At 36.1% G+C, this 27,626-nt stretch overlaps 1 protein-coding gene across 1 annotated transcript in view; it reads right to left on the reverse strand.

Annotated features, from left to right (window-relative positions):
- The window catches only part of LOC145669725 (calpain-D-like), a 92,026-nt gene that overhangs the window by 45,235 nt on the left and 19,165 nt on the right, over window positions 1-27,626 (reverse strand). Inside the window, exons 2-5 of the mRNA XM_081738047.1 lie at window positions 12,277-14,992; window positions 7,671-7,854; window positions 5,698-5,900; window positions 4,062-4,176 (exon numbers count right to left, since the gene is read on the reverse strand). Of these exons, the coding sequence (XP_081594173.1) occupies window positions 4,062-4,176; window positions 5,698-5,900; window positions 7,671-7,854; window positions 12,277-14,992 (3,218 nt within the window). The remainder of the gene's footprint in view (window positions 1-4,061; window positions 4,177-5,697; window positions 5,901-7,670; window positions 7,855-12,276; window positions 14,993-27,626) is intronic.

Raw genomic sequence — 27,626 nt, forward strand, 5'->3', positions numbered from 1 at the left:
CGAGTAGATCAGAAGCCATAGTCGTAATTTTTATTCTCGCACTTCAATTGAGTCGTCCGGTTCCAAAACGGCTCTTGTCTATTTACAGTAAATCCCAGAAACCTATTTAAAAAATTAAAAAACATAAAAATAAATAAATAAATAAAAATAAAAAAAAGTAGGAATTACACGTTTTGTAGAACTGGGAGTACTTCAGTGTGTTCATGTGAAAAACTTTGAACATTCTCAAATATTTCTAGTTCTACAAAATGCATCGATCCTACAATTTTTCTCGGTTTTCTGGGATTTAATATAAATAGACAAGAGCCGTTCTGGAACCAAACGACTCAATTTAAAGTCACAAGATGACAAATTCTTCAATAATTTTCGATATATGCATATACCTATGCTTGCGATACTGTAAAATCAAGGAATGCCAAATAGCCAGCAGGCTGTAGACAGTGAACTACGGAGTGTAGCGGGAAAAAATATTAGAAGTGGGTTACAGCAAAGAAATATAAATTACGGTTTCATATTTATCTACCCTCTTAAAATATATTCTTGACCATACAAGAAATACATTCTTTAAAATGCAAAATATTAATTTCATATTAAAAAACACTCAATTTTGCTTGGAAAGAATTACCAAGCGTTCTCATTTACGAAACGTGAGGTGAGGTGATTTTGGGTTTAACGTCCCTTTCAGCAGCGAGGCTATATAAGATGGGACCTACCGATTAACGTCGAATCCGAACCACATGAGCTCCTGCTGGGAATCGAACCCAGGTCTCCCACATTTACGAAATGTATATAGAACTTTATAAATACTAAGAATATTATAAAATATTATTTACCTATGCTAACCGAAATTCAATATGTTGAAAAGGATTTTCAAACGTAATTTTCTTTTTCTATTAATAGTTACAGTCTGTTACAAAATAACTGCACCACCTGCTAAAATTTCAAGGTTTTAATTTCCCTTAGAAAATTGTTGATTAATTTCATCTCTAAAGGTTCTCAACATATCATACAATTTATCGCCACTGCATTTTGATACGTTTTTGTTTATTGCTACTCATAGATTTTGTGTGATCTTTGCTCAACGGGTGGCAGTGCATTCACTGTGCAAATGGCTGCCTCATGTATGCACAAGTGGATGGTGATCCGCTGATCGTTGTTGATGAAAATTTGTTCCGTACGTAATCTCTTGTGCTTGTGAGTTATTGTTTATGATATGTATATGATATTTGTGATTGATCTTCTATAGTTAGTGTGATTATGTACTAGAAATGGGTAAAATACTGAACGACACATCCCCTCGTAAACAAGGGAAGATACTGGCGTTGTACTATCGTGGCATTTCGCAATGTGAAATTGCAAAACAACTTGAACTGCATCATACAACGGTTGGTAGAGTTATTAAAAATCAAACAATGTATAATAAGTCCTCTTTGAGAGACAAATGTGGTCGAAGGCGGAAAGGAAGCCCACGTATAGACAGAAAAATTGAGGCCCTAGCTCTGACAAGCAGAGCATCATTTTCACAACAAATTGCTCAAACTGTGTCCGTTGATACTGGTATTAGTGTAAGATACGTAACAGTTGTTAGACGGCTAAAGGAACAAAGAATTCGGAAGAAAACACCTAGAAAGAAGCCGATACTTAACGCAAATCACGTAAAAGCTAGGAAACACTTTCTTACCATGTACGAAGCGTGCAGTGGTGAAGAATGGGAATAGTTGGTTTTCTTCGTTGAAAAAAGTTTAGGGTGCTTGGGAATGACAGTGGCGTCCGACTATGGATGAAAAGTGGGGAAGAACTTAATAGCGACTGTATATCGCCGACAGAGAAGTTTAGTGAGAGTGTAATGATGTGGGGCTGTTTCACGTCGAAAGGTGTCGGAAGACTAGAAATTTTGCAACAGATTAGTTAATGCACAGTATTACATGGGCATTTTAAAACGTAAACTTCTAGTAACAGCAAGGGATCATTTCTGAGGCAAAAACTTATATTACTTCACATTTCAAGATGATAATGCGGCGTGTCACAGAGTTGCTGTTGTTAAGAAGTGGTTTCCAGACATGCATATCCAAAGGTTGTGGTGGCCACCTAACTCTCCAGACATGAATCCTATTCAAAATTTATGGCATATCATGTCTCGCGAGCTTTCAGGGAAGTGCTTCCAAACAGGAAAGGAGCTTATTGAAGCTGTAGTGCAAGTTTGGTTCCATGAGTTAGACGAATCCTTGTGCCAGTCTCTCGTACACAGCATGCCAAGTAGGTTGGCAGCACTGAAAGCGGTACATGGGAAACATATAAAGTACTGAATGGGGTATATACACAGTAAAGTGTTTTGTACACTTAACAATACTGTTCAAGAAAACTCGCATCCATTTCTTGTTCATTAATGAGATATTAACATGTGTTCATACAAAGTGTATGAAAACAAATATGTTCATATTTTTTGTAATAATGGCTATTTGTAGCTTATTATTATATAATATATTGTATTTGAATCTTTTCTCTCTACATATGCAATAGATAAAACACCAAACGATGTATAGAAATAATTTGAAACAATAGCAATTAATATCTGTCATAATATATATAACAATTCGCAAAATGTATCGATTTTTCTTAGGTGGTGCAGTTATTTTGTAACAGACTGTATTCTTCACGCTTCCTACTAATAACAGCAAATTCTTATCTCCCCTTCCCCCCGTCAGTGATTGACGTAGTAGTTTCAGCTGCTATTAATAACACATAACATACAGCACCGCGCTAGATGAAAATGCAGAAACCATACGTGGTTCAAGACTAACATGTGCACTTCCATGAAAGGAAAAGAAGGATGCATAAGAAAGATACATCCATGATATTTATGTTTTCTCCAGGGTGATAAAAAATCATCTGACTTTCGTAACAGTGGCCGAAGGGAAGATGACTATAGGCGGCGTGATGGGACAAAATACTTTTGCATCGCAGCACAAACTCGTGTGTTTCAGATATACATGTTATTTTGATGTTTATTGCACACATCTGTACAGAAGAATCGACATTGATTTCAATGCAAATTTTGAGAAAGTTTGACCTATTATATTTATTGGGTAACAATACTAATGGTTATAATCTCGACTATATTCACTTGATTACCGAAAAACATTTTAACAGCTTGAAAAAAAAAAAAAAAAAAAAATCAGTGCATACGCAGCAATATAAAACTAAGCACAACATTTAGCAACGTTGAAGATCTAACAATCACATTCATCTGTCAAGGCGATTTAAACAACTATCGGTCAGTCTTTTTCATCTGACAGTTCGAAATTGAACAGGCTAATTCCTCACTTCTCTTTTTACCCTTTTCAAAACTCTTCACCATTACTTCCGATGACGACAGTGGAATTCAGCCGAAATACGAAGTAATTTCTACAAACAGAGGACAGATACGACTTAATTTAAATAGTTTGCTCCCACAACAACTCAAACAAGGTAAATAAGTTTCTGCCTCTGTATTTCATGCAGGCACTCGAATTCGATTCGCGAAGCAAACTCATGTGATATGAATCCCATTGTCAACTGTAAGTTAACGCCTCATATAGTACAGGTGCTAGAAAGAAATATGCAGCCCCAAACGAACGAATTTGCTGGTTTAAGACCAGTTGTAGAAAGAAATGAATAATAAAAATGTGAGATTTAAAAAAATCCACGTAACTTAAACGAAATTATACAGGATGAGGTAATTTAAATTAAGCAATTTTTACATATATAGACTTTAGATATTCCACGCAATCTTGAGAAATATCTGTAATTAATAAAATTCAATTTTTGGTACTCCATTGGTATTGAATACGCACAACAATTCTCAAATTATTTGAACTCTGGTGATGAATGCAGTTAATGCATTTGAAATGTTTAAGTTGAAATAAAATAACATAAAACACGTATGGAATACCAAAAACTGAACTTATTTAATTATGTTTCTCATTCAAGGAAGAAATTTATGCATTCAAATAACCTGTTAAGAGGGAAAATCAAACATACAAGTTATCGGATACGGGAAGTAAATTATACATGCAAATTACCTGTTAATGTTGCTAATCCTTCTATTGCTCTACCTGACACCAACGCTTCATAGCATCCATGAACTTTCGCAACAGCCTTTTCTATTAATGGCACCCACAACTGTTTTCTTTTAGCCTAAAAATACAAGAATAGCATTCTATGCAATGCAATATATATATATATATAAACTAAAGTGAAATAAATAAATAATAAGGTACGAGGGAAAATCGAAGAATCTTTGCGACTACTCATTTATTGCCAGATTAAACGTAAAACACTGTTTTTCCACATAATCATGAGATCTGTTGAGGCACTTGTTCCACTGTTCCCACCGCACACACCTCCAGCGCATGCGCATCCTAGAAAAGGGAGGTTTGACTTCACACCCCGTACCAATCAACTAACCTCTATCAAGCATAATTACTTGAAAATAATTTTGTTATTCAGGGTGTCCACACAATTTGGCCAAAAAAATCCCCCGATTTTCCAAGACCAAAGTTCCAGATTTCCCTAACCACTGAATAATCTAAAAATAAGAAAAAAGAAAGAAACGCCAGTCTCCACCTTCCCCATAGCTGGTTTTATTCTCCCTCCACTTCTTTCTTTTTACAATTTTCTTTAATCCAAAAGAATATGAATTTACAAACATTTGCATTAGGCCGACATAACACTTACTATTTCATAAATTCAATAACTGATCAATGGACCTAAATCGACTTTTCCCTGACCAATCCGCCATTTCCCTCATACATTTTTACTTCCCTGACTTTCCAGAATGTGGACACCCTGTTATTAGTTCTTTTTTTTTTTTTTAATTTATTTTTATTTTTATTTATTTATTTTTTTTTTTAATTTCTCCCCTTTAGAGCCTTTAAAAACTAAAAATATTCACTTTTGTCAATTTTCCTCTGGGTTAGTCCCGGAAGGCTATAATGATGACAAATTACATCATTCTAATCCTTCCGGAAGTGCCTAAACATTTTGGGGTGTAGATGTCCCATATAAATATCATGGGAAAATTTTTAAGTTCCCAATAAAACCACTCTACAGTTGAAAATTTTAATATTTGGCGATTTACTTAGTTAACACTAACAAAAACGTACAAGCATACCACCTTCTCGCCCGTTTAGACTCCCCAAAACCTAAGAATATTCATTTTTGCCATATTTTCCTGTCGCTTAGTCCCGAAAGGCTACAATCATGTCAAATTTAATCATTGTAGCCCTACAGGTGTCCCATATAAATAACATAGAGAAGATTTTTCAGTTCCCCATAAAAACATTTTAAAGTTGGAAATTTTTATATTTAGTTAGGTAAGCTAACGAAAGCGCACAAGCATACTAAATTTCAAGTATTTATTCCAATTCCAAGTACATAAAACAAGAGATTATAGGTCCAAAGAAAGGTCCATTTAAATAACATGGGAAATTTCTTCGTACCTCCTTTAGACCCTCTTAAACTTAAAAATATTAACTGTGGGTTAGTTCCGGAAACTACAATCATTCCAAATTTCAACTTTCTACGCCAACCGGAAGTACCCCTTTATTTTATGTCAGTTCATGTAGTTTTATATATAGTTAGGATTTTTAGTCAACTGAACTCCTTAAAAATCTGACAAACTATTCTACTAACAGAACTAGCAATCTTTAAATTTACCTGCGAATACACCAAATGGCCTCTTTTATCGCACGGCAGCAAGTCATCGACCAATACAGTCGTCCACTTCCCATCTTTACATAGCCGAACTTGATATGCGCCTTGTGGACAAAATTCTCTCATCACCATCACTTTTCGAACGAGATCCTCCCTCTCAGCCAAAACAGCTAACGCACTTAACAACCAACAATTACCCAAAACTCCTGCAATGTACAAATGATAACATCGATTAAGTCATACAAAATGTCCCGTGATATATTCGGCAACCTTTACTACAAATAGATTTTACAAACCATAATATATAAACAGTTTCTAGTTCTTATCTTAAAGAGACGAATGGATGCATATTTGCAATGTCTTAAAACTAATTAAGCATCATAATATTGTACAGAATATACAGTTTAACGATAAACCTCCATCATTATCAGTAGATATGAAGCAGTTTAAGCGGCAAAACAACTCACATTACGGAACGCTACCTTAAACTTTTCTGGACTAAAAATATACTGTTGATATGGATGAAAACCTGAATCTCTTGAACTAAATGGCACTGATGAAAAATAAAGGATCTAATTTGTTGAAAATTTGAAGAACCATGTATACACTTCTTGGTAACACGGAGGTTAACTATAATATTAAATTATTCCAATTGGTCTGCACTAGTCTTCACTTGGAAGTTGTAAAGATTATTGCAAACTTTGTTAAGTAGTTCCATATGTACCAGACGTTTGAAACTAATGTCCAATTTTTAAATTTCATCGTTTTCTTAATTTGTAAAGTGTTATAATTGGAAGAATTATAGCTGTTTTACCAAGAACACGCTTTCAACAACTTAGTCTTTTTCCTTCTCCACTGTCGAACAAATGTATCGGATGCATGACCCAGGTCTAGTTCAGAGCCCACGTTAATAATAGGTCTTATCCTTCATAACTTACGTGTTGCATAAAGACAAATAAGTCACTATACTTTCTATAATGTGAAAATGAAGTTATTCTTGCTTCCATTCCTGACTCTGTACACATTTTTCACCTGGCATGGAGGTATGTAAATATAATCTACAAAAAGTTTTACTTAAGCAATGTACGAAGAAATCGTAAGTTTTGTATGCCTCATGATATAAGAATGTATAATCATAGAATGCAAACAAAGATTACTGCCAAAAACAGCTATGCTAATCGTTTTAAGACATTTTAGTCTACATATACCATTATCAGCATCATTTTGGCTATTCCGCTATTATTGACAGCTCACTTGTCACAAACTGAGAAGCTTTTACGCTCCACTATTTTCAGCTAAGCTCTTAGTCTTCAATAGGATTTTTAAAATGTCATCCAACTACAGCTTTGTTCGTTCCTTCCTTTTTTTATCTAGCACGTCCCTTCTAATACAGTTCCTTCTCAGCTTATGTACCAACCAGATCCTCTTTCTCTTTCTAATTACATCTATTTATCTCCCTGCTGACAGCAAAATAGAAAAAAAGAAAAAAAAAACTGGTGGTGGTTTCTTGTTTCTTTCCACCCCGAAGTAACATTATTCCAGCCGTTAAAGTCACTCTGACCACGCCTAGAACTAATATCACATTTACCAATTGATTACAAAGCTATCATGCAGAATGTATTATGTAAAGAATCACAGATTAAGATCAGTTTGTGATATTAATATAATTTTTTTTAAAACGTTAAACAAACAAAAAATTGGGAAGAAAGCTTATTGTATTGGGAAGAAAGAAAGAAAGAAAAACTAACAGATATCTAATGTACTTGAAGATTCAAAGTTTCAATAAAATGATACTATTTTTCACTTACAACGTCTAGTTACTAAGTAAATAAATACTTAATCAGGAATACGAATTTTCGGTAAGACTTCGTTCGTTTCAAAGAATTATGACTCCCGTACGAGAATTCGAATTATGACTGATAACAAATAAAACAACGTACGTACGTTCAGGCTCTAAGAATTAAATACATATTTACCTTGCGAAATGTCTGATGGTAAAGGTGTACGAAATACTGCCCATTTTAATTTAGAATCATTCTCCGTTACAATCTGATGAGGACGCAACCACTGGACAACGTGGTTTTCCTTGGTTTCCGAAGGATTATAATATAATGATTTAGGTGCTGGTGGGAAGGAGTCATCAACAAAGGGTTCCTTGTCCTACAAAAGAAATAGATTAGTAAATACAAACGTTTCTGCATATGGTAAGAAAAAGGATGATTACAATTACCCAATGCTTGTTCATAGTTGGACCTTGCAATGTTGATTCATGATGGTTATAACCACGAATAGTTGTTCTGTAAATAGTTTCAATATATCGAAGTCCTGTCTTTATTTTCTCGCAGTTTTTGATAAAATATTAGTTGTTGAGGGTTCACCAAAATTTTATTCTCAACTCAAGTGAGCTAAACAATTACTGTGTATTTGTAAGGAAAAAAAAAAGGACATACTCAATTGAACAAGTTCTTGCTCGTACAGAGGTTGGTGACCATAATTCTTACTAAAACGAAGGTATTGACTCCAACTGAGGAAAGCACAACAATACCAGTTATTTAGCTAAAAATGGATGTTACTGTTGAAAGAACGCTCCGAATCAGGAAGTAGAATTAATGTACTGCCATTCGGAAAACAGGTTATTCCATCGAAAAAGGTTTACACTAGGTGCATATTCACAAAACACCACAACAATTGTACAGAGATTTCTAGCCACTTCCCCCTTCCCACTTTTTTGGGACCTTTATTTCCTTAATCTGTTTCTAATTCTCTCTTCTACCGCTACTTTTTAAAATTTTATTCCAATAATTTTAATCTATACTCTCATATAATTTCAGACTCATTAGTTAATTTTGTATTATCCCAGCAGTACAACACAACAATAAAAGGCCATTTATCTTATGTTCAACTTACGTGCAACTGTTATTGATTCCAAACATGGAAACCGATTTCACGGAGTTTATAAATTAAAGCTAGCACCATCGACTTCGAAAAATTTTTTTCGCATGTTTTTACAAAACCTTATGTACGTGTTTCTCTTTCAATATGTCGACTTTTAACTAACAACAAGAATACTAAACAATTATCTTCACAATGTAATAACAAAAGAAACAATATTTTTTTTTTTTTTTCAAAAACTGGAATACTAATTTCTCGATTATATATAATGAAAGGAGGAAATAACTGGCATGCCGTGCCGATGAGTTAACTACGTAAGAGCAATGACTTCAAGAGTGAGAGACTGTATGGCTGTTCTGGGAAGCGAACTGGGTAGCGCAGTGGTTAACGCATCGGCACGGCATGCCGAAGATCCGGGGTGCGAGTCCCGGTCGTCATTCACGTTTTCACTCTTTGCATATCATTGAATTCAAACCTACAGAGGACTTGGTGTGTAAAAAATTCGGCTGTCTTCTCCCTTCATTAATACGTAATGATAATACAACCGTCAAAGGTTTTTTGAATATGGACACAGGAACATGTCTAAGCACAATAGTTAGGTTGTGATATAAGCCATGTGATCTAAGTAAAGAGCAGCAACTTCGAGAGCGAGAGAGTGTATGGCTGCTCTAGGAAGTGGACTGGGTAGCGTTGTGGTTAACGCATCGGCACGCTATGCCGATGATACTGAGTTGAAGACCCGATCTAGTCATCCACTTTTTCACTCTGTGTATCATTTTCTCGACTTTATAGCAAACGTGTTTCCGTGTTCGGAATCAATTAACAGATGCGCATAAGTTGAGCATCATACAAGAGATCTGCTGCTTTTATTATCATATTGCACAGCTAGGGATAACACAAAATGATAAGTTCAAAGGTATAGGCTTTTCTATTTCCTTATTGTATCGGTTACCATGAACAAAAGGAGTACAGGTCACATGATTGTTATTTTCAATTTTAATTTATTTCTATTACGTATTATTATTCTTGGTGCAATGCATTTCTTTTTCCTTTTAAATTGTAACGTACTCTCTGGCTATTTACTTTAAATGTTTTATAAATTTCAGTTACCAACTTCACGGAAGCACCAGCCATGCCAAAAAAGAATAAAAAGCCCCGTATTTCGCTCTTGTGCAATAATTTACAGAGGAATTCATAGAAACTGACACAACTATAATACGATGCACTCTCTGCGATTCAGAAGCAACCTTGGACGAAAGAACATCAGGAAGACCACATCAGGCAACACATTTCCATTTCCAAGTATCAAAGACTAAGAGTCTTTAAGTAAACAAATTCAGACAACTTTTACTGCGAAATGTCTTTGAACTGAAGGCACAAATCTACAATTTAATACTGATTTGTGTGTAGCTTTAACGTAGATTGGAATTTCATTAGTAAGTCAGTATCTGATGATAACAGTTCAAGGCACGAAACCGGGAAGCCATACAAAGAATTACATGGGAAGTGTCGGATTTTGATGTGGCAATGACGTTAGATGAAACCACAGACACAAAGGACAGATACGTTTTAAACATTTTGTTGTTCCTCTCTCATGTGAGGAAGTGTAGCCTGTATTACTCAAGATCAATGCATTGGAGAAAATCAATGCAACTGCAGCCATGAAGGCTTGTTATGGCTTACTGCATTAAGTTCGAGAAAGTGCCTTTGGTGGTAACGATCCAGGCTTTGTACAGGATTTTGGCAGTTAACGAATTGTTTCCAAACTTAAAACGTGTAACCAGTGTGGCACATGCCTATCATACGGTTTCGTGAGTACATCAGGAAGAATAAGATATTGCGAATGAGTTCATCTCTGGCCTGAAGAGAATTCTTATAAAAGCTCCGAGCCGCAATGTTACCTACACAGGAACACGAACTTAGCTGTTCCAAATTTCTTGGTTATTGATTGTTGGGGATCGTAGCTTGAATATACTGTTTTCTTAAAAAGAGAATTTTTAAACGATCAAACAGTTCGTTATTTCTATGAACTCAAACGACAAATGTGCAATTTTTAAGGCGTACCTACTTCTTCAGCCAGAAAAGAAAAATAATTTGCAGAACTCAGAACAAGGTTTAGAAAAAAAAAAAAAAAAAAGTTATCTTTACTTCCATGCGGGAGTTGATAGATGAATTTGCCAAAGGTTTAGAATGAACAATGACGTTTTATCTCTAAACAAAAATGCGTTACTATTTAACAACTTAGAGAAGCGAAATGTTATTACGTACAACAGCTTCATTTTTTATTCCTTCCTGTAGTGAGAATTAATATTCGTATGTAGTCTAGAGAGTATCCGAGAAGTCCCCGTAACCCTAAGTTTATGTATCACAGGCAGTAACGTCAGTGTAATTTTAATTTTTTTATTTAGTACATACTACAATTGAGTACTTACGTATATGAATTATGTATCCAGTGGACCTATATCTGCTCTATCGTGTTGTTTACACAGATGTACGCGTCTCCATGTTCTCCTCGACATAATGCAGAGAATTTGAGGAATTGTTATTGTTCGAAAGATTTCTCCACAATGAGTTATCTGATGTTGTTCGGTCCGTGCTACGCGTGGATCATTTCAATGAGGATGGAGGTGTTGAAGAACCATCCTCATTCCAGTGGAGAACCACTCACATCAGCCATGTCTTCACAAGTGAAACGTTCCACGTGACACTTAGCACAGAAATACCAGATAGTTCTTGAAAGCAGAGACAACAGCAGTGTTGTGTGTGACCAAGAAAGCAGTGTTACCAATACCACAATTAAAAAAAAACGCTGACATTGTTCACTGTGATACTCAAACCTATGGATGCGAGCATCTCTCGGACACCTTGTAGATATTTACAATATTATAAAACATTGTTATCAATGACTTCTATTCGTTGCTAAACTGTTAACATATGGGTAGGTTCCTGCTTTCCTGTGGAACCATTCTGAGAAAAAAAAAAAAAAAAAAGAAAGAAAGAAAGAAAGAAAGAAAGAAAAAAGAAAAGAAAAATGAAATTAATATTTCTCAAACTGTGCTGAACTTGCCTTCTTGCGAAAATAGGTTACTAAGCTGAGAGGCTTTTCACTATTTGAAGATCTTCCTGTGCGTAAAAAAAGTAGCCGCAATTTTCTTGATAACATTAATTCACGTATCTGCTGTTGAAGAGGAAATCATGAATTTTCACTCATACAATACACATAAGAGTATAAAGTTGACATAGATTTGCCTTTTTACTCCGGAATCTACCAATATAATAACAGTTTAGCAACGAATACAAGTCATTGATAAAGATGTCAGAAAGCATCGAAACAGTTTGAAACAATAATTCCCCGGATACATAATCATTTTATACTTAAGTCTTTTCCCCACAAATTTCCCGACTGAACCTGATGATTTCAGAGAATACCCCAGGGTATATATTCCCCAGCCGGAGCAAACAAATTTTCCCCGGAGGCCTTATCTCCAACTGTACTCAATGTGGATTACCAGAATTTTCGTAGTATTCTTAACCCCTTCCGTATACTGAAATTTCCCCTCCCCGGGGTAAGTCTCAAATCATCACTGTCCACGACTATAATTCGATGCATTCCGCGTGTACTTCCCATAAAAGCGGTATCTCTATCATATTTTACATGTATCTGGCTGGAAAAAATAAGATGGTACTTACTTTTTTGCAATACTGAACAATCCTCTTCCAATTCTCAAGTGCTTCCTGTTCTTCAATTTGCCGCAGATGCTCCATAAGTTCACTTTCCTGCCTGATTGTGGCACTAGGAAGAACTGTTGGTGATACAAGCTTCATGCTCCGGGAGCTCTGGCATATTTCACAGGCAAACAAAGACATCTTATTCTCGTACGTGCACATTGCACAAAACCAAGAGTTTCGTTCTCGAGGACTTTTATTTCCCTGGGAATTGGTCATAGGCCACACACGCTGATTATGATTCATTCCAATGCCACTACTGCTTCTGGAGACGGGAGAAACTTTTCTTTGCACATTCATTTGTTTCTGTTTGGGAATGGCACCACAATGAAACTTGGCTCCTGATTGAGGTCGTGTGGAAAGTTTAGACAAAGGCGAAGGACTTCTTAAGCATTCACTACCCGAACTTACTTTTTGAACTTCCAGCTTTGTTTTGCAAGCCATGCAAAAGTGAGCTGAAAGTGGGTTTTTTAACGTGCATTGCGAACAGGTCCAGAATTCACCCTTCTTTAAGGTAAAATCTTCAACAACGCTAATACTTTTCAACTTAGAACCGCCACAAACAACACAAGCCATAGAAGAGCCACTGTTGACCAAAGTACATTTTTTGCAAGTCCACTCTTGCTCGGTATTATTCATTCCATCTGATGACTGAGAATTTGAGATCATGTCAGAAGAAACAAACTGAAAATCGTCCTCTAGATCGTGCTCTAATGTGGCCAAGGTAGGGGTAGGAACAGATACACTATCATCTTTGTTTTCCTTTGTAACTGGAGTATACCGAACACTGTCCTTGGTCACTGTGATCATACTGGGTTCGGTTAGAGATGGGGGCGATCGTGCAGAATTGCAAATATCACAGTGATCTGACCATAAGGGATTATAGGCGTAAGAACATTTCAGACAAGTCCACATTCGATCAACTGAAGAAGAATTGGAGTCACCATTATGGTGCTTAGAGGTATTATTTACAGGTGAATGTTCTTCGCTGTAGTTTAAGCTAGCACGATCACTGGGTAGAAGATCCTTTTTCCCGAATGGTTTTGAAGAAATGGGGAATTTATATTCTTCAGGATTTGACAGTCCAACATATGAATACCTGATACCATCTACATCATTTGAAATGAACTGAGAATTCACATTACAATTATGTTGCTTCTGACCGACTTCAATTAGGCTCCTTCTGTTCTTATTAATTGCAGAAGGATCTGAATGAGGGAGGTCAGAATGAGAAGGGGTGATTTCTGATAGAGAGCGACGATAAATTGGTCTAGACTCCGCAGACGATGGAGTTGATAGAAACACATTTGTATTCTCATTTAATATTGTACTATGAGACAGAACTGGAGTATTTTTAGCTTTAGAATGCTGATCTTGAATCAAAGGTTTTGTTTTAACTTCTGTGCTTCCCCATTTTGGTACAGTAATAACAATTCCATTTCTTGGAAGTGTGTTTGGCAGTGATGTATTATTGACGGAAGGAATCCCAGATGTCTTATACGGTGTCTCGCATACTTCACAATTATCCCTGTTTATAGGATTATCCAAGGTACATCGTTCACACGTCCATGACAACGCATCACTGGATTTCACGTGCGTCGATTTCTCTCCCGTATCAGAACATGAGCTTCTTGGCAATTTCAAATTATTATCATCTGGTACGCTAGTTGGTCGACGAAAAATACTACCGGGGAAATACTTGGGGATAATAGAATTTGTATTGTCCAACCATAATCTCTGAACCACAGATCCATTCGACAGTGACCGACTCACTTTTGATTTCACACGTTCGTAAACAGAAGGATTTTGTCGTTTTGGAGAACGATTTTGAGGCACTTCTTGGTATTCCGTATGAGTTAACGATGAATTTTTTGCATTCAGTTTATTCTGAAATGATGCATCTAATGGCTGAACTTTTGAGCGAATAAAGTTAGTTTCCTCAACCGGAGGCAGATTTTCTATATTACCTGATATGCACGGTGAATAATGACCAGACCATTTGTGTTGGTCGTCTTGACCGCAAGATGCACAAACACCACCGACTTCAGTGTTCCTATTATTGCAGTTAGCACAAATCCATTGTGCACTGGAGCAACACCAATTGTCTACCATTTGATGGGGAGTCCCCCCGGCTGCTGACACTGAAGTCATCAATTCTTGACTAGAACTATTGCGACCGGCTTTATTATCAGAATCTCCATCATCGATGACAGCAAATCCATGGGCACCATCACTATCACATGGGCTATCCTTCTCTTCATCTTTACCAAAACCACACACCACGCAATTCTGAGCTACAGTTACGTTCAAAAAATGGCAACAACAACATACCCATGTCTGAACCAGATTGGATATACTAACCGACCGTGCAAAAGAACACTTCTTAAACTGAAAGCAATGCTGTCGACCCCATGTTGCAACGATTACTTTTTGCAGAGATTCCCTGTTATTTGTGATTAGTGAACTGAGATCAACAAAACTGGTTCGCAACTCATTTGACGTACTTGAATTGCTATTGTTACTACCACTACTTCTAGTCCACGCTGTTCGCCAATCAAACGAGTAGTACGTCTGCCAGGAACAATGAGATTCAAATTTTTTTGTGAAGAGGTCTAAGACGTCTTCTAATTTTTCAGATTTCTCCGGAGAATGTTGTTTGCACGGTGAACCGCCTTCAGAGCTGAAATGATGAAAAATTAAATATATTAAAATCAGAATAATACTCATCATGTTAACATAAAATAATGCAAAAAAACGTTAAAATTAATTTCATAATATACCATACAAATTCACCTATTCTCTATTTCGGATTCATATACAAAGCCGAACGTTTGTTTGTACGTATGTCTGTCCGCTTTATAAATTCACAGTATTGATAAAATTAAAATGAATTTTGCAAAAGATACTCCCTACCTCAAAGTAGGTTTTCATCATGTTACTTTGATTAAAGTGTGTCTCCTAAGAGGGAAAGGGAGGAGTGTTGTTTAAAATGTATGCAGTCTCTGACTTTCCCTGACAAAGGTTTACCTATTTCACTGACAAAAGTTTGTTTAATTTTTCCATTTTTTCGAAACCTCATTAGTTTAGTTAGATACCTAAACTCAAGGTAGGGCACTAATTTCCTATAAAATGGGCCTGTCTAGAAAACATGCGTGACAAAATATACATATATATTTTTAATCAGTCTACGCGATACGAAATTATATGTGAATATACACAAGGTACTAAGACTATCTGCTGTTGAAGATTTAGAATTTAAGATTTTAGATTTCTGGGCTTTCAGCATCTATGGCCATTTAGCCTGTCATGTATGAGGGATGATGTCCTTCGGCGCGCACCCTATCCGGGGAAAGGGATGGAAGGAAGCGGCCTGGGACCTATAAGTTAGGTAGCACTCCGGCATTTGCCTACTGTGAATGAGGAAAACCCAGGATAAACCTCATTCAGGATGGCAGGCCTGAAAAAGTTTTTTTTTTACACTTTTTCGACCGAGTTCCACCATCGGGAATCGAACCCGGGACCGCTCGCGCCGAAGGCAAGAGCGTTAGCGACTAAGCTACACGGAGCTACTTGCTGTTGAGGAGTTTCACGGTTTAACTCCAAAGGCTATAATTAGATCCTGATAAAATTTATATGATACATGGGGGAAAGTACACTCTTTAAAATTAGACTAGAGTAATCAAAATCAGCACATCTGTGTTGAAGTTATGCGTGAGCATGCACAAATGAAGTCGGCTAATTACGATATTAACACTATCAACCGTTAAGAAGCTTCACAATTTAGCTCCGATGACTATTATCAGATCTTAATGAAATTTCTACGAAATCACTGCAAGGATATACTTTTTCAAACAAAAAGTAAATCAATAAAATTGGTGCACCTATGTCGAAAATATGTATAAACATATACATATCATGGTATGAATATTGTCAGCCATTGAGAAGTTTCATGCTCTAGCTTGGAAGACCATGGATAGATCATCATGAAATTTATGCGGAACAACCGGAAAAGAATACTTCTTTAAATAAACAAAAAGCATTAAAGTTAGTGCATTTGTGTCGAAGACATATGCTTAAATATACGCACAACAAATATATATAAACGGGTCGAATTGAAAACTTCGTCTTTTCTTTTAAAGTCAGTTAAAAAGAAGTATGTACCTCAGTTCATAAGGTCAGAGACACCACACTCTGTCTACATTAAGGGATTCAAGATACTGTAGTTCAACTGATTTCAGACATAAGAACCTAACCACAAATCATGGCACAACATACCTTGATATAACTTAATGCATCTATATTGTTGCATTGTATCTCTAAATTCCAAATAACCTTATTACTTCAAAGTTGCCTTCATTTTCGAAAACAACTACTTTGTTTCTCTGACCTTAGAGCATTTTTCAATAATTTCTCTGACATTAAAGAACTTTTCAACAATTTCTCTAATTTTCCCTGACAAAAATTGAATTCCCCTGATATCCCATGGCTTCACACGTCTATGGGAATCCTGTGTATGCCAAAAATACAGAGAGCAGAATGGAGCTCCTCGTATTAGGAAATAAAACTTACTATACAAACTCCTTAATAAAATCAAGTTTACACGTGTCCCATAGTTCTCGAAAATTGCACTTCTAAGAAGGTAAGGGGGTAATTTTTATATTATTTTTTTCCTCTTCTACATTCCAATCGGCATTGTCTGTTACATTTTTACGGGAAAGTACTGAATCGTTTGAAATGAATTTTTGAACATAGTTAGACCTGGTTCGGACCTAGTTTTTATCATGTCACTTTAATTAAAATGAGACCCTAACAGAGAAAGAGATGGGGAGGGGGGTGTCAAAATGCACGCCAAAAACAAGGTACCTCACGAACCACACGTTAGTGAGCTGAAACTTTGTATATAAATTCCTTATTTAAAATAAGTTGACACGTCTCTCATCCAAAAAATTCCGCTTCTACGAAGGGAAGGAGGGCACAACTTCTATAATATTTTTCTCAATATATCACAACGATGATGTTTCATCACGAGAGAACAGTTGAACAGTCTGAAATGAAATTCTGAACAGTTAATTTGATGTTTTAACTTTTATAAATCTTATCCTTCCGGTGCGAAGAACTGGTATTCTACTAAGAGAAAATATAAAACTGTACAATTCTATTCAAAATAACCTGGCCACTCAACTTCAACCCAGATTTGAAATTAAATCGAACAAACGTTGATGTTCTTAGGTTAACTGAGAACTTCATACAGAACCAAAGCGTTTGGATTTCCTATATACGGTTGCCAGAATACATATGGTCTTTTAAAGCAAGGTGGGTGATCAAGATTTTTTGAACAAAACTGTACATAATGCTTCACTCAACAACACTCTATATCATTAAAATATAAGAACAAGAACGACCATGTACAGAAAGAAGCTGGAAATAACGCAATCTCGAAGATGTGTACCGCACTGCTCGGCAATGTTCTCTGTTTCTAAGAGAATCCATTCACTCATAGTCTTAAGGATGTTGTTTACGGTTTTCAACTATAGGTTAAATTAAGTATGAGAAAAAGGAATAAAATCCTGATTTGTAAGAGAAAATTTGTGACTAAAATCCTGAGACGAATATTCGGATCCAAGAGGAATGGAAATGGGAAATGGCGGAAACTTCATGAGGAGGGACTGCATAATTTATACTGTTTATCAAACATTGTTAGAGTCATCAAGAGGTTCAGGTAGGCAGGCCACGTAACCAGAATAAAAGAAATTAGAAACGCTTTCAAAGTTTTAACTGGAAGTCCAATCGGAAAACGACCACTCGGAGGACCTAGGCGAATGGGAGAACAATATTAAGATATATCTCGCAGAAAAGGGAATTCAAAATGAAAACTGGATTCAGTTGGCTAAGGACAGAAATCATTGGAAAACTTTTGTGAACGCGGCATTGAATCTCCAGGTTTCATAGGCCACGAGTTAGTTAGTTACGAGAAAAAGGGAGCATTTTAACAAACTAAGGAAACTGTTATGAAAGGAGCATTCAAAAAGAAAAATATGTTTCACAATTATTCGGAAAACATATACAGTAGAAGTCGAAAATCCGAACAAATTGGGACCTCATGTAGTTCGGATTTTCAAATTGTTTGGCTTTTCGAAAATGACCAAGAAAATGTCATTTAGACTTACATATACTGTACGAAGAAGTGGAACGGATATTTGACCAACTCTCGCGATACCATATGAAACTTCTATTAGGGGATTTCAATCCGAAGGTAGGACGAGAGGATATTTTCAAACCGATTATAGGGAACGAAAGTCTGCATAAGGAAAGTAATGACAACGGTGTTAGACTCGTGAACTTTGCAACATCCAAAAACTTAATCGTGAAGAGTACACAATTCCCACATCGCGACGTTCATAAATACACTTGGACATCACCAGACGGGAAAACACATAATCAAATTGATCACGTTTTAGTAGATAGAAGAAGGCAATCTAGCATAATTAATATCCGGTCATTTAGAGGAACTGATTGTGACACTGACCACTACCTGGTAGCAGCGATAATACGAGAGAGGTTATCGTTGAATAAAGGTAATACTTATTGTCCGAAAACGGAGAGATTCAAGTTAAAGAAATTAGAAGAGAGTCAGGTAAAAGAGAAATATCAGATTGAAGTTTAGAATAGATTCCCGGCTTTAGAAGATTCGGAGTGCACTAATGTTGAGGATACCTGGACTGAAATTAGAGATAGCATTAAAATTTCAGCAAAAGAAAAATTGGGACACTCGGAAATACGTAGGAACAAACCATGGTTCGACCAGGAATGCATTAAACTAGCAGAGAAGAGAAAACAGGTAAAATTACGCTGGCTACAAAATCCGAATGAAATAACTACACAAAATTTCGCAGATATCAAGCGGGAAACTTCCAAAACTTTTAGAACAAAGAAACGCGATTTTCTGAAAGCTAAAATTAAGGAACTTGAAGATAATACTAAAAATAAAAACATCCGGGACATGTATAAGGGAATCAACGAATTTTAAAAAGGCTATCAACCTCGTGCTTATATATATATAAGAAATCTGACGGTACAGTTCTCACTGATACGGATAGCATCTTAAATAGATGGAAAGATTTCTTTGTGACGATTTGCTTAACACACAACCAAAAACTAGTGTGCGTGGAGAAAAGGAGATACACACCGCAGAGCCGTATATTCCAGAACCCAACCGAATAGAAGTAGAAACCGCTATAAAGAAATTAAAGAAACACAAATCTCCGGGTGTAGATGAAATTCCGGCTGAGTTAATTTTAGCTGAGGCGAAAAATTGTGGAACAAGATACACAAACTCATTCTCCTTATCTCGAACAAGGAAGAATTGCCACAAGAGTGGAAAGAATCAATCATTGTTCCAATCCACAAGAAAGCCAATAAAACTGACTGTAATAACTATCGAGGCATTTCTCTTCTGTCAACATCCTATAAAATCCTTTCAAATATTCTATTAGCAAGACAGACCCCATACGCAGATGAAATTATTGGAGATTATCAGTGCCGATTTAGACGAAATCGATCAACTATCGACCAAATATTTACCATTCGCCAAATACTCGAAAAAAAATGGGAATACAATTCCCCGGTACATCAACTATTTATTGATTTTAGAAAGGCGTACGACTCGGTTAGGAGAGGAACATTATACAACGTTCTTACAGAACTTGGAATACCGAGAAAGCTAATTAGATTAATTAAGATATGTTTAAATGAATCTCAGAGTAAAGTCCGGGTAGGAAAATTTTTGTCCACGAGCTTTCACGTCGAAAATGGCCTGAAACAAGGAGATGCGTTGTCGCCATTATTATTTGACTTCGTTCTGGAATACGCTATAAGGAAAATCAAAGATAGCAACCAAGGCCTACAGTTGAACGGTATTCACCAGGTTATGACATATGCTGATGATGTAAATTTAATAGGGGATGATAGGAGAACAATAGAAAGAAATGCAGAGATCTTATTAAACGCTTGCAGAGACATGGGTTTAGAAGTAAATGCAGAGAAAACTAAATACATGGAAGTGTGTCGGGACCGGAATACAGCAAATTATGGATGCGTTAAAATATTAAATAATACTTTTGATAAAATAGATAGTTTCAAATATCTAGGATCAATATTAACAGAGGAAGATCATATTCACGGAGAAATTAAATATCGACTCAAAGCAGGGAATTCATGTTACTATTCGGTTTAAAATATCTTGTCGTCGCGAATTCTGTCGAGGAATTTGAAGCTTAAAATATACAAAACGATAATCATGCCTGTTCTGTATGGTTGCGACACATGGTCACTTACTCTGAGGGAAGAACATAGACTGAAAGTATTTGAGAACAAGATCCTGAGACGAATATTCGGACCCAAGAGGAACGAGAATGAGGAATGTGGAAACTTCATAACGAGGAACTACATAATTTATATGGTTTACCCAACATTGTTAGGGTCGTCAAGTCTAGGAGGCTTAGGTGGGCGGGTCATGTAGCTAGGATGGAAGAAAGCAGAAACGCTTTCAAAGTCTTGACTGGAAGACCAATCGGAAAACGACCATTAGGAAGACCTAGGCCCAGATGGGAGGACAATATTAAGACAGATCTCGCAGAGATTGGAATACAAAGTAGAAACTGGATGCAGTTAGCTAAGGATAGAAGTCAGTGGAGAGCTTTTGTGAACGCGGCACTGAACCTCCGGGTTCCATAGGCCATAGAGTTAGTTAGTTAGTTATACTGTACGGTATGCTCTTTTATCGATACAGTGGTTATACAGTACATACAGAATTACTAAAGCCAGGAATTAATGGCAAAATGCCATAAGTGCCATTATTGCAATTTTAATATTTTCAGGAAAAGTGCAATTTCACAATTTAGAAGCAATTTGTTGCAATTGTCACAGGTTTTCTCTTCCACTACTCTTTATTTACTCATGAATGACAGCATACCACAGATCTGAGTCGTTCTTATCTGGCCAAGCGATCTCGGTGTCTGATAATAACTGATTTAGTTATATTGATCTATTCCCGTAGTTAACTGGTCTATTCCCGTTGGAATGTGACACGTGGAGGGGCGGGGATGCTAGTGCGTATTCAGTTCTTGGAATTTTGAAGCAGTGTTCGGTTCTCGGAATGACAAACGAAGATGCTTACTTTCAAGAAGTAGCCACGTGGGCAGTTATTGTGAATCTTAGGCGTGCGTGATACAGAACTGGTATTTACGTGCATTTTGGTATTTCAAGATGCCGAAAAAAAATGAAATCTTTGAGTTTTACGTCCCACGGTTATGCCGGTTAGGCTAAAGGAGACGGTGATGATGAGTAATGAATGAAATGGTGGAATGAAGAAAGTGGGAGGAAACGGGAGAACCCCGAGAAAACCCACGCACACGGTGTTTGTCCACCACAAAGTTCACTTGGCGGGGGCTGGGATCGAACCCGGGACCCCAAGCACCAGAGTGAACGCTCTACCACTGAGCCACCGCGGCCCTTAAGATGCCGAAAGTTTGTCTTTCTAGGCAAAAGAAGTTCCAAAACTTTTGTGAGTGAGTTCGGGCGTACTGTGTTTTCAACTGTTTTGTAAGTTATGTGAAGCTGTGGTTTCCGTTGAAAAGCGTTATTTTGTAACACACCATATAAGCACTGCAAAACAAAATTCTGCAAGGACACGCAAATCAGCTGGTGAAAAGGTTCAAAATCTTCTTGGAACAGTCACGAATCCCGCTTCACGTACTAACAGTTTTGCGAATGATCTGGGTGAAGCAGGAATTAACGCGAACATTTCTTTAGGCAAGTTAGAAAATGTTTCCTTTAGAAACTTTCTCGAGAAATACACAAAACAAAAAGTTTCACGTGAATCATCTTTGAGAAAGATTTACGTTGATAGCGCGTACAGCAGAACTATTGACGATATCCGTAATGTGTTGCTGACAAAAATATATGGATTTCAATTGATGAAACTTACGATATTCTAGGACGTTCCATTGCCAGCGTTGTAATTGGAACTTTGGGAGGGGCAGAAGGCACACAAATACTTTTGACTGCATCAGAAGTTCTGGAAAAAGTTAATGGCACGGCAATTGCAGGTTTTTACAAAATCCTGAGTATTCTGTAGCCAGAATGTGTAAAATACGATAAGGTTTTCTTTTTGTCACAGACGGAGCTGTATACATGAAAATTGCAGCAAAAGCCCTTAAGGTTCTATTCCCACGTATGCTGCATGTCACCTGTATGGCACACGCGCTACATAGAATTGCAGAGGAAGTACGTTCTCATTTTCCTGACGACCTTCTTGTGTTAAATGTGAAAAAGGTATTTCTGAAAGATCCATCGCAAAGTGCGTTTCGCGAATTAGCCCCTGAACTTCCGCTTCCACCACAGCCTGTCTTAACGAGATGGGGTACATGGATTACAGCTGTTCTCTATTATGCTAACAACTTTGAACCCATCAAAAGAATCATTGATACTTTTGATGAGGATGATGCGTCTTCAATTAAGGTTACTCAAAGTTTGCTTAAGCAGAATTCCTTGAAAAAGGATTTAGTCTTCATTGCAACACATTTTGCAAAGTTACCAGATTAAAAAAACTCGCTAGTTCTCTGAAAATCTGAGTGTTGTACCTGGTGACAAGGGCGAGTACATTCGGCGGAAGTGTGATCTTGTTGTTAAGTGCTAATCCAGATTTGGGAAAATTGAAGGACATCGCTAGTGTTATGGAAGGTGATGCTGATACAACTGTTGACAGTGATATGGATCCTTCCCAAATTACGTTTCAAGTATGCTCCAGTGACATCTGTAGATGTGGAAAGATCATTTTCACATCCACAAGCGAATTCTTTCTGACAGGAGATTAAGTCTTTCCTTTGAAAATCTTAAAAAGATGTTAATAATTTCACAGAACAAAAATATGAAAAACCTTTCGTAAGTGAAAATAAACTGCTAGTGTAGTGTAAAATGACTTCACTTTAGTATTTCTTGTGCTTTGAATGTTTGTGCTAATGTAACCGCGTGTGAATAAAATGTGATAGTGTTTTTAAGTTATTGTTTCATTGTTACTACTGAAGAATGGCGAATGAATTGTTAGATGTCGTCCCTTCACGGGTTGCGCAAGTTTCAAGAATTTTAAGTGGTAAGTACAAAGTGCAAAATGAAACATTTTATTCGATTAGTAAACGAATTATAGCCTATTATAGCTTTTACATATTTTAGTATCTATTTTGTCCCCAAAGTTCGTGATTGCTTATTTATTTTATTATGCCATTTTACCTGCCATTTTTGGGTGTTTATTTTGCAATTTTGCCAGCCATTTTCGGGCTTTTATTTCGCCATTAATTCCAGGCTTTAGTAATTACAATACCGTATTTAAAGTTATTTACATTTAATGTTTCTGAAGAACCTGCTCGTACACTAAATTGCACTGATCTTGCAAGTAAACTCACACTTAAAACTTAACTTGTATAGGCCTAAGGGAAAATAAAAATAAAAATATGTATGGCAAACAATTACATATGAATGAACTTTTGTAAAACCACTGACTTTACACAACGCCGACGGACACACTATTGTCTGTTTATCGCTAGCGCTAAGACAAAAAGTAAAAAGCTTCTAGGGACCGCGTTTGGATTTTTGACGATCGGATTATCGACGTCCTACTGTATTTTACCATAACCAAGACGAAAACATAGCGTTATCAGTTCATTTTGCATAACTGCTCAGTAATTTCAACGCATGTTAAGTACAGCGTATAACAATTAAGCACCAGGTCTGGTTATTCACCTCGCCATGATCCTCGCATTTTTAACCAGATTCAAACACGTTTTATTTTTTCACCAATCACAGCCACTTCAAAGCTCTGACTGCCACATTCAGTATCTTCTGCTATTCCTATGCTTTAAGATTTGCTACTACTGATTTGTATAATCGGAAAATTGATTACGACTTGCTGATAAGTGCTGAAAAAGGTAGCTGAATAAATGAAGTTTCAGGAAAATTCTTTATTTTGCATAACCACATTCTTTACAGACAATTTTCTCACAATTTGTGAATAAACAAGATAAACCGATTTGGTATTTAAAACAGTTTTTTTAAAAAAGTTTTGGTTTAGACATCAATCAATATTGATTACAGAAATATGTTTACTATTATATCATTGTTTGTGTTAACTTTTAAAATTTCGAAAACACAACTACGTCAATTATGTGGCGAGATGACTGAAAACCTTTTTGGCAGAGTGAAAAGAAGCGAGACCACTTGGCGTGTATTCTGCAAGATGAACGGCAGTACTGTACACCCTACCTTACTCTACGGTGTATGAATGCTTCACCTTCACCTTCATGTGATTTATTGATTGATTACGACAATATTGTAGTTGAGTACCCTCGTAACTATGTGGATAGCGTATGCACCTTTGGCGCGGGAGACCTGGGTTCGATTCTCGGTGGTAGCTTGTGTGGTTCGGATCCCACGTTAAACTGTAGGTCTACGTCTCATATAGCCTTGCTACTAAAAGGGACGATAAACCTAAAATCAAACCAAATATTATAGTTAAACAAAAAATAAAGTTTAAGAGTTAATCATAGTTTTGAGCTGTATCTCATTAAGCATAAAGTTCACGCAAGAACAAGATGGCTCTAAGTGGGTGGTAATCGGAACTGTCCGAATAGTCGTCTCCTCTTACTAGTGACACTGTAACTTAGTGTGTGTTCAATAATGTTGCCATAGTTTTGGTCTCCGTTATACTCTGATTTATGACTTACACATGTGGGTTTAAAAGGTCACTTTCCGTTTACCTCTCTTTCTTTTTCCCTCCTTGCTAATGACAGATTGATGCTTCCTTTCGTGTTAATTCAAGTAAATAAACAGAAATAAAAGATTTTAATATTTTAATACTACCACACGAATATTTTAATATTTCAGAGTACATTATATTTTTATTGTTTGTTCTATCCACGGCAAGAAATTATATGGAATATTCACTTTAATTTAACGCAAATGTTATATAATTTATTCTTAAATATATGTTTTAAAATACAAAATATACATCACTTTAAAGTATTAAGAAGAATGAATTGCTTATGTATTTATTTTGCTTATTTCAACTTTGTTTCAGTAATTCATAAAAGTAATAACATTAATTAAACAAACTGCACTACCGTCCCGTTTAACCGTATCTCCGGGTTAATAGAATCGCTAAAAGGAAAAAGCATTTACTCGTGCACAACTTTTATTTTAAAACACGAACAATGGGTAAAATACTTGTTTTCAAATGAGTACACCAAGAATCGGTTTTTTGCAATCGATTTAGTGTCTCAAGAATACGTTATAGTCTTCTCCTTGAATTCGCATAGTTTGGAAGTCTTTATTACAGTGAAACAATACTCACTTGTTATATCATCAAAATGCATATGCTAAAGTGGAGGAATGGGGTTTAAAATGCATGCCCAAAATAGAGTATTTCACGACATGTTATGGAGATAAAACTTGGTATATAAACTCATTATTAAAAGTAAGTGAACACTTGCTCCAGATTTTTAAAAATTCCGCTTTTAAGAGGGAAAATTCTATTATAATTTTTTTCAATATGTAATAAAATATACGGGCCACTCCACTAAATTTTCTTGCTCCAATTTCTTAAACTACATGATATTATGCTGCAGTTATTGCTTAAACATGAAATACGAACAACGTTATGTTTTGTGGAAATTTTGTTCGAAGAAAATCACCCACATGAACTTTTTCATAAGAAGTAACTAATGGCATCCTCGTATATCAGGATTATTAATTAAATATTTGTTTGTGATGTATAAACAAAATCACACGAGTCATATTTAAGGAAATTGTAAAAAAGAAAGAAAAATACAACCTGTTGTAACTATTTTCTTGTGAAATGATTTACGCAACATCACAAATTATTGATGATATATAAACAAAATCGCTTGAGTTGTTTTTGAGAATATCATCCAATAATAAACTCACTCCTATTAGGAAACTATCCCTTGCGGATTTATTCGCAACAAATTACTTAACCCTATTATAGGGTTATTAGTAAACTCTTGTGGATTTTCTTTCTTTTTTCTTTTCTTTTTTCTTTTTTTTTTTTAAGTATAAATGAGTTATGCTATTTTGTTAGGTCAGTAATCAAACATTTATTTACGAAATATGAAAAAGAAATTCGTCCGAAAAACTCACCCCCTCAAGTAAACTATCCCTTATGGATATTTTCAGGACAAATGAGTAATGCCATATTATCAGATTGTTATGAAACACGAAGAAATCGTTAGAGGCGTTTCTGAGAAAATCACAAATTTTGATTTTCATCTTCCAGTAAATTACTCGTAGTTTTGGCGGTAGTAAGAAAATTCGAAAAAAAGTTGCTAGAGAATTTTACAAAAACCTTAAGTTTAAAATTACGTCTTGATACGTTGAACCGTAGTTATGCCCTCTAGGTGACCGAACATATTTTCATTGGGACGAACACATGTTCAGAACTCCGTTTTGAATGCGTTTGTAGTATTGCCTAGATTTGGGGCTGTCCTGTCTCGAAAAGTATATTTGTTTCCACTGGAAGAGTTCTCTTTCGTACTGTATCTTGTCACGAAAATTTTGTATCATCTCGGGTCTCGTGTGTCTTTTTGTTCGAGGACGTAAAATGTATCATATTATTATTAAAATTGATGTACAGTAGTACGTATTTAAGGATTACCAATCCTCGGTTGATGGTGTGATTGAACTCGGTGAAGAGTAAGAAAATAAATGCATCCCTCAATATAAGAAAAGTGTAACAAGAGCTTCTGTGAGCTCTCTCCTTGGTATGTAAATAACGTACACACCTTCGGCGTGGAATTTCCGGCGAAAGCTCATCTTCGGTCCCCATACTAAGCTGTACGTTCAAGTTTTATATAGCCTTTCTGCTGAAAGCGACGCTAGTCTCAAATGCATTCTCTTTAACTGTTCAAGACCATCAATATATTGTTAATCATTAAAATACGTTAACAACAAATGAATTCCAAAGGAGAGAACAAGGAACATCCCAAATATCAAGACAAGATTTATCATGCATGGTGGAACTACATAGCGGCTACATAGTGTAATTGTATTCACTTATTTTACTGGCATATTATTTGCTGTCACCTTACCATCATCACAAGTGATTTTTTTTTTAACATTCCTTGTTTCAATCCCGTGGTCTTAGAATGTTTTTATCCTTTCGACGAAAATTCAGTTATTAACTTTTCCAAACTGAAATTTTAATAATTCTTACGTCGAATAACTATAGTATGACTACATAGCTCTAT

Source organism: Thermobia domestica, chromosome 14 (genome assembly GCF_964235325.1).
Source record: "Thermobia domestica chromosome 14, izTheDome1.hap1.1, whole genome shotgun sequence".
NCBI lineage: Eukaryota > Metazoa > Arthropoda > Insecta > Zygentoma > Lepismatidae > Thermobia > Thermobia domestica.